The sequence below is a fragment of the Dendropsophus ebraccatus genome, chromosome 14 (genome assembly GCF_027789765.1).
Source record: "Dendropsophus ebraccatus isolate aDenEbr1 chromosome 14, aDenEbr1.pat, whole genome shotgun sequence".
NCBI classification, from domain to species: Eukaryota; Metazoa; Chordata; class Amphibia; order Anura; family Hylidae; genus Dendropsophus; species Dendropsophus ebraccatus.
The window spans coordinates 42,457,399-42,466,660 of NC_091467.1; the positions used below are offsets into that span (position 1 = coordinate 42,457,399).

The 9,262-nt window shown below is 38.7% G+C and overlaps 1 protein-coding gene across 1 annotated transcript in view; it reads left to right on the plus strand.

The window, feature by feature from the left end:
• The window catches only part of MMD (monocyte to macrophage differentiation associated), a 46,681-nt gene extending 38,702 nt beyond the window's left edge, over positions 1-7,979 (plus strand). Inside the window, exon 7 of the mRNA XM_069952191.1 lies at positions 2,006-7,979. Within this exon, the coding sequence (XP_069808292.1) occupies positions 2,006-2,209 (204 nt within the window). The 3' untranslated portion in view covers positions 2,210-7,979. The remainder of the gene's footprint in view (positions 1-2,005) is intronic.
• Positions 7,980-9,262: the final 1,283 nt, after the last annotated feature.

Sequence of the window (9,262 nt, forward strand, 5' to 3'; positions counted from 1 at the left end):
CATCTTATTTATGATTTGTGATCGTGTGGGACAAATTTTTTTGTAAGGGTATAATCACACAGTGTGGTCAGACCACACCCTTTTTACCGGGATTACTTCAAAACCACAGCAAAATGCAGGCAAAACATGTCATTTTGTCACAGTTTCACAGTATTATCTTAAAAGAAAAAAAATTGCTATGATGTGTGAATATAGTCTTAAAGTGGACCTATAAGCAGGAAGACTGGGATGTATATAAGCATGTGCCCAGGTATGGCTTGTCATCAGGATTCCAGCATACCTTTTTTTTTTTTTTTTTTTTTTTTTTTTTTTTTAAAAGCTCAGTAGTCCTTTAAAGCACTGTGTCTGTCGGTAAAATGGCTAGGCGAAAGCAAGCAGGTACAGAGGCAGTGAATAAGAGGACCTGGGCTGGACCTTACTATACTTTTACTACGCCCCCTGGGCTTTTGAACTTCATTTGCAAGTGAACAAATAGGCTTACATCTTAGCGCTGAAAAGGACTTGATAAAAAAAAAAAACGCATGCCCAGAATCCTGATGAGAAGTCTTTTCTAGCCATGGACTCATTTACACCCCTGTTTTCCTGCTAACTATTCCACTTTAAGCAGGTTACCAATTGCATTTTTTATAAGCAGTTTTTACTGTTGGCTAATGGGGGCAGACCACAAATGCAGCTGTGTAAAGGGGCCCGTATTGATAGATAATATGAATTAGGTGAATTTATCAGAAAAAAAAAAACATGAACATAAATTTTCAATCATTGACTTGTATTTGTTTTGTTTTATTCCTTTTTCAATTCAGTAACACCTCTGTTCTCGAATGTAATCGTATCTAGAAGGCTGTTTCAGAACCAAACAGTTCAAGAACCAAGCTGTGTGTTCCCATAGAGAATAATGTTATTGTTCTCTATGGGAACATACAGCTTGGTTATTGTTGTGCCGTGTAATACAGCCTTAAGGCAACCAACGGTCAAAGTTTAGGTTCGGAGGAATTTACTGTAAGTTCGCTCATCTCTAATTTCAGCATACAGTACCACTCCATACAACAGTTCATTCACGATACAAGTACTTTTTACCCTATGTATAGTGTTGCAGATAATGTATGTTTCAACATAATGGCTCAATTTAGACCTATTTAGCCATGTGGGACAACCTCTGTTGTGTTACTCATTATTTGTAGAATAACATATTTCCATGTTTGACTGTCTTCTTAAAGTGCCACTGTCATTCCAAAAAGCTTTTGAAATGCCATAGAGACACGTCAAAAGTTTTGATCAGTCCGGGTCTGAATGTTCAGACCCATACCGATCGGTGAACGAGTGGGGAGAAGACTCGCTGCAGCGCCTCTTCTCCCCACTCTGAGTTAAAAGAAAAGAGTTGGGCTCCATAGATCTCCATTATAAGTCTGACTCTAACTGAGAGTGGGGAGAGGACGCGCTGCAGCATGGTCCTCTTCTTGCTCATTCTCCCGATTGGTACAGGTCTAAACACTCATATCATGTCAAAAGTTTTTTATAATGACAGTGGCACTTTAAAGCGAATATATTATCTGGTACATTGCTTTAAGTTTTTTTTCATGAATGGATTGGCGCCAGTGCGGGGATGACTTGGCCATGGTCCTTTTTTTGAACTGACACCCGGTTCCCACATGGTGCTGGTCTACACACAGGCGCCGACCTAGCATGAAGCACTGGGGACAGGCCCGCCAACGCCCAATGTGATGAAACCCCCTCCCCTCTGTGACATGGCTCCATTAATTCTAATAGAGCTGCGTTACAGAGGGGAGTGGAGATCGTCACACTGAGACTGGCAGGTCTTCATGCCGGGCCGATGCTCAGAAATAGACCGGCATCCCCGCCCCGGCGTCTATTCATTCATTTTTTAAAAATGTAATGCGATGTACCTGATGGTACATTCGCTTTAACATATGAACTGTAAGAATTGTTGGAGGAACAATGTTTTTCAGGGTTTTATTTAAGCAATTGAAACCTTCCTTTTCCTTTACAGAACAATACAGACGGCTTACAAGAACTTGCCTGGGGAGGGCTGATCTACTGCTTGGGTGTGGTATTCTTCAAGAGTGATGGAATCATCCCTTTTGCACATGCCATCTGGCACCTCTTTGTGGCACTTGCAGCTGCTGTGCATTATTATGCCATCTGGAAATACCTTTACAAAAGTCCGTCTTCAGATCTGATCCGACATGTATGACGGAATGAGGGAGATCAGACAAAACACTATCAGTATTACTTGACTTGGCAAAGAATGTATGATAAGGCGAAGGAGGTATTGTATTCTACAAAAAATGCACTGAAGTATCCGGTTCTCTACAACTTACTGTGAACAAGATGTGAATCTTAATAGCAGTTAATAATGGGGCCCATTCCTAAGCCAACAGTTTGCCCCTGGCTGGTCTGGTCTAAGACTTTCCTGCTTGTCTCAGCCACAGTAGTGCTTAGCAGCCAGTTCTTTGCGCCAGTCAAGCCGGGTCCTGCAACTGGCTTATCTAATGTTTACAACGCAGAAAATTCTTTTTCTATCAGTGGTTTGATGATACTTTTTAAACAGATGTATTTCTTTACTATTCGAATTCAAACATTTCAAGATTTAAAATGCCAATAATTGAAATAAATGAGGGTATTTTCATTCCTCCGTTTCTACAAGCACTTACAAGAAAAAAAAATTATCTATACATTCCAAAAGCTAAGCTGCTTATGCTTGTAAAAGAGGGAGATGGTTATGTTCTGTTATACTTGGAGCCAGTAGTAAAGAAGAAATCTTGATTTAATTCATGAATTGTGCACCTTCTATGACATCCAAGTAGAACTGATGGGTTCAGCAATGTGTGTCAAAGGGTTGGAAATTTCCTCAAAAGTTTTAAGTATTATAGAGATGAGTGTTATTGACTGCAGTGGTTCCTAAATCGATGTCCCAGGGACATAAAAGAAATTACTTTACAGGGAGTAGGAGCAGAGTTGAACTTCTCTTTCCAGGCCGCAGTTGGGTCACGTCACATAATATTTGTTATGTACAGCTGTCAATCAGAAGCCCAAAGCCAAGCTATAGTAAGGGCCCGTTCACACTACGGAATCGAATCCTGCCTTCAATATGTTTAAATGGGAGGGCTCAATCGCCTCTGCTCCTTACTCCTCTCCGCTTAAAGAATTGACATGTCAATTTTTTGGGAGGATAGCGGACATACGTCAGCCTGACCGTTCAGAGAGATTGAAAGCAAGATTCTGTGCCGCCACTGCGTGTGTGGGGGGGGGGGTGGACCGCACAGAATCTTGGCACCGAATCTGTAGTGACTTAGTCCTTACCTTGGGTAAAGTAAAGCCTATGTTTACCACCAGAGCAGAGTGTCTTGTTAGTGCCTTTAAGGCATGGAGCATTGCTTAAAAATGCCACTCCGCACATTTCATTGAGAAGCAGTATCCCAGTGTTCTGTACTGGTTGTAGGAAAAAAATCCTGAAACATCTGTCTACAGTTTGATCTTATCGTTTTGGAGGTGTCTCTTTTTTTTGCTGACCAAACTAGTTTCCCCAAAAGGTAGAGTCGCCTATCTGTAGACAGCTGCTTCAGGATTATTAGCCCTCGGAGGGGGGAACTGAGTTTTTTTTTTTTTTTTCAGGCAATGTTTCATAGGACAAAATCTACAAATTAGCTTACCTCCAAATGGAGCATAATCCTGCTCTAAAGGAGTCCTAAGAACTGCTGTGTACCACATAATAAGCCATGCAGCATTTACTGAAATTTATAGCACTACTAAAGAATATTCCTTATTGCTATGCAGGCAAACCAATGACTGTAATGACTCTAAGAACAGGGTTATCCATTTCTCTATAAATTGCTGGAGTGTTATTCTAAGAACCACTGCACAGAACAGTATTAAGAAAGATAAAGCAGGTGATGATGGCATAATATTATGTAAGAAACATAGTATTTAATATGTACTTACCTGGTGCTGGTGTTGTGTACATGTGTATTGTGATGACCAATCTATTGCTATAATGTCTGTAACATCAAACATTTGACATGGGGGCTCATAAGCTATGGTTCATCCAAGACATAGGATATTTTCCCATGATCATATTTTTGTAAAACTTTTGTTATGTACAAATCAATGAACCAGGTATGGTTTAGTAATTATGTACAAATTACCTGTTTTCATATTCATATAAAAAAAAATCATAAAGTTTTATTTAAAAAAAATAACAGGCCACATAAGTAGTTCCCGTGTTATGTCTAGTGAAAGTGGAATTCAAAGGACACCATAAAATCCTTCTGTCTGCCAGCTCCTTTTCATGCCCTTCACTAGACATAGCACAGTATACTGTATATAGGTTTACCCAGTATGTTTCTTTAAAGAGTTATCATGGAGTAGGATAGGTGTTTCCTTCCCTCGCTCTCTGGCACTCCACTTTCACCTCACTGTTGTCTTGGAAGTATACCTAGTCGGATTTGGGGGATTACTTTATTCCAGTCATCACTTACGGGCAAAGTTATATCCACATGTGGTAACCAATGGCCTCACAATATTATGGCCCCTGCATGCTGCCGTACGGTAAAACACACCCTTCCCCCATCCAGGACAACAGTGTGGTGGAAATGGAGCACCAGGGTCCAAGGAAATGTAAGACCTTACTGGTACCATGATAACCCCTTTAAGAGTAACTCATTTACTCTAAACTCATTTCAAGACCCATAATTAGCATTTCCATCAGCTTTATGGATCTTAATGCATTTTTAAAGTGTCTTATATTAAGATGAATATCTCATTTACATTTTTTTTCCTTTTATGTCACACTGTTGTACTAAAGACACGTTGCCTTCTACTAAATATATTTTCCCGTTTTAGTCTTAGTTCATTTGCATTTGCATTTTTGCCTTTGTGAACTTTTATGAGATCTTTTAATATATAGTCTGAGACCTTGTGTAAAACTGGTCAAGAAGATTCAAACAGAGGGAAGCCTCTTAAAAGTATGGTGTTGTGAGAAAGCAATGTGATTATTGTCTATGTGCTGCTTTTTAGGGGTTTGGTAATTTTATCAGTATGCTTGTTTTCATATTCTGCTTTAGGCTGTGATTCTCCTACGGGATTTCATTGGGAAAAGACGACCATCCATTGATAAAGACGGCAGCATATAATGTTGATGATCGTTATTTGCGGCCATCTTTTGCCGTTAAATGACTGCCCACTCCCGTAGTGAGGACACAGTCTTAATGTGCAACCTTGGGTGGACTTTCTTTGCTCACAAAGCAGCTTTGAACAAACTTTTAATGTAAAGTGATATTCCTATGATGTTTAATTCTCTGATGTGACCAATAGGCTTTTTCCACTCCACATTTTTGAACATTTACCATTTGCCAAATAGTGCATTAAAAAAAAAATTTAAAAAATGGTGAAGCATCCAGTTTTTAGCTGTGTAAGGGTCTATGCCACACGTGTCAAACCTACAATTTCAATTATGCTTGGAAAGCCAAAGCTTTGGCAGTCCAGGCATGATGGGAATTGTATTTTTTGCAATAGCTGGTGGGACACCAGTTTGACACCCCTAATTTATGCTATGCTATGGAGCTTCAAAAAATAGGCAAAGAAATTGAGACAATTGGCCATATTTTTTTATAGAAGCATATGTGTCACTAGGGTCTCTCTTCTCTTGAGACATATGTGCAAAAATGTGATGTGAAAAGAGCCTTAGCATACAGATGTATCCTGAACTGAGAGGTGCATGTGGACCAGCTTTGAAAAAAACATGACTTTATGGTATTATGTTAGAAGATGGTATGTTTTATGTGTGTCTTGTGGAGGGTTCTATTAGTATATTGTATTGTGATAAATTCAATACATAAATTTTTTTTTATAAACCCATGGAACTCTTTTCCACCAAGTGTTTTGACCACAGGCCCACATGCGTTCAGACAGCAGCATATTGCAGTTGAAGAAATATATCCTTAGACCATATTCACACAACGTAAAAATAACGGCAAAATACGGCCGCATTTGGATAAATACGGCCTGAAATAATGATCATGTTCTTAATTTCTGGCTGTATTTATCCAAGTACGACCATATTTTGCCCTTATTGTTATGTTGTGTGAACATGGCGTTATTAGGCCTGAACGCTTGTCTGACCTGCATTAACCACTATCAACTTAGTTCATCAGACATGAGGTCGGAACTTGTTGCTGTAATACAAATGTGATAAATGTCTGTATTAAGCTTGTGTGAACCCAGCCTCACTTTATAAGGATCGCTGGTTATTGCATATCCATTGTCATATCAGTAGTATGCCATTCCCAACTTATATTAAGAGGCAGCATGTGTAAAACTTTGACACCCCAAACCTACCACCTTATGATTTACTAAAATAGGAATATCATTACTAAATAAATTATTTAGCTACTTGTTAATTTTCTTTTTTTCTTTTTTGTATGACCGATTGTAGGCAAAAAATGAGTCTGTCCTATATATAAAGCTTAGCATTCTTTCCTTTAATTGCCAAAATTTAATACAATTATGTTTGTTTTGTATTGTAGATTTATTAAGTATTTGCCTAAATATCAATTGTACAGACTGAAGGTATATTTGCCAACAGTACTGATCTTGCTGGGACAACCCAGTAAACTAGGCACCAATGGAGTGGTGTTCCTATAAATGCTGTCCTAAAGTTGGGACATTTCATGGCATTTTTGAGCAGTTTGGGGGATGGTTCTTTACGTTTCGGGCAAGATAAATTTTAGCTATATACCCTGGGAGGGGATAAATAAAAATATGCACTTACCTTACTGGATACCGTGGTGCCACCAGTATTATGTACTTCTGTTGTTTCTGTGTTTGCACCAGGTTCCACAACGTCACAGGTCTACTCAGACAGTCTTTTGAAGGTCCATACAGTTGTCCTTTACATTTTACTACTGAACTGTACATCTAGCTTTTGACTGTGTTTCTCCAAAAATAAGTCACATCTTTATTTGGCAGAGTTTTTGGAACAGGTTTGAAATATACACCTCTACTCCAAAAATAAGCCCTAGTTACAGTCAGCGCCTCCAGTGCTAGGTTATGTCGTGACTTCACGGAGACAGAGAATAAGCAAACTGTAGTTCCCAATGATCATGGACACGTGCCCCTCTACCTCCCACCACGGCAGGGCAAAATCTGCTCACCTGCCCCAACTCCCGATTCGATCTGAATCTGCGAATAAATTTGCTCATCTCTAACTGGTATACTGTATTGTTAATGGTACGTTTTTACCCCCAGTTCAAAAAGAAAAAAAGTTTCTCTGGGGAGTACAAAGAATGGAATTGTGGAGGACTCACAGGGCAAACATCCTACTGTATTTAAATAAATGTTGATTTTATTTTATTTTTTCCCGAGCATTAATGTGTGAAAATAAGCCCTTGGCCTTTTTTTTGGAGATTAAAATAATATTAGACTCTGTCTTATTTTTGGAGAAATACAGTAGCTACTTTGTAGAAAAAGTAGACTCAAAATCAAAGTATCTTTCAGAATATTTGGTGCTTATATTCTTTGGTTCAATCCTGACCTGTATGTGTAAGAGGTATTTATTAGTGTTAAGTGAGTACTAAAATGCTAAAGTGCTCCTTATTCAAGTCAAGCGTTTTACTCGAGTAACAAACCCCATTGAAATTAATAGAAGACTCTAACATTTGCCCACTTGCCCTCTGCTCTGGTTAACCCATTTAATTTTTTCACTCTTTTTTTTTTTTTTGTATATTTTGTTTCTTGAAGAGATTTTTAATGAAATATACAAAAAAATTAACATAAAATTGAAATGGCTTACTATGGTGGATGGGAGATCTAACCGACAGCCAAACAACCGAAGGTGTATGGCCATCTTTACCGAGCACCCTGATGGTCGATGCTTGACTGCTCGCTGACCACTATTTATGTCTTGTTTAAAATCTGTATAAGGGTGCGTTCACACCTACAGGATCTGCAGCAGATTTGATGCTGTGTTCAGTTATTTAAATGAAATCTGCTGCAGAAAATCAGCTGCAGATCCTGTAGGTGTGAACGCACCATAAAACAGAAACATTTGGGGGGGTTCCCAGCCGTAGTTTTAATATTATCATGCATACTGCCACTTAACTGTTTGTGTCATGTTTTTTTACACCATTCTTAAAAGATGATGAGACGAATTGTGGCAACATAGGAACATTGATAGTAACATTGAGAGTAATGCCTTATAGTTGATGGGCATCATTAACGTAGATGCTATACAACCTCATAAATCAGTGGTCTCAAACCTGTGATTCTCCAACTATTGCAAAGCTACAGCTGCCAGCATGCCCCGACAGTCACATGTCTGCCTGTAACCATGGGATGACATTGCGCATTTCTCTGTTCCATAAAGCAGTAAATTGTCTGGCCATTCTTAGATTTTCATCCATGTTATTAATCAAAGATGATTACAAATTACGTTGTTACTATATTTCTCATAAGCATTACCACTGCAAAGATGAGTGTGTACCTTATATGTCCTGAGTCCATCTGGTGGTCATGATGATGATATGCTACTGGTGACACTTGGGTGGTTTTCTTAGGGGGTTGTTCTGTGTAGGTTGAGGTCCAGCCCCTTCCTACGATGATAAATACAAAATAACCATGCGTTATAGTATAACTATGCGGTAGAAGTTTTGGAGCAAATTCATAAATGCCTATTTATGTCTACAGCAAATTTTGTACTATGTACGGTATCATTTTAATTGTTAACGGCCACCATTGCTTTCACTTTTTGTGTTCTTCCTAATCTTTGTGTTCACCACATACAAATCCTCATGCGGTGGATACACTGTATTAACCACTGTAACACGCTGCTCACTGTGTTTGTGACTATTGTAGCAAATATTGTTTGTTTGGTTTTTTTTTTGAAGCATTACTAGAAATGTTTTAAAATGAACTTTTACATTTTTCTGTGCATTTTTTTATCTGTCATCTTCATACATTTGAGTGTAAAAATAAAACATAATTACCTTGATGAAGTAGAAGTTGTTGACTGTTATTCATTTTCAATATCTGGAATTGGATTTATATGGGTAACTTGCAGTTAAAAGTGAATGTGTCTCCCCCCCCTTCCTTCAATGAGAACAAAGGGGAAAAGAGGCCTAAAGAGGTTGTCCCCTCTATCAGGGAAGTGCATTACGCAAGCTCAACTTGCTTAAAGGTAACTTTGGGGACAATATGTTCACACACCTCCTGAGATAATGGTTGGTTTTATTGGACAGCCATCTTTTGACCG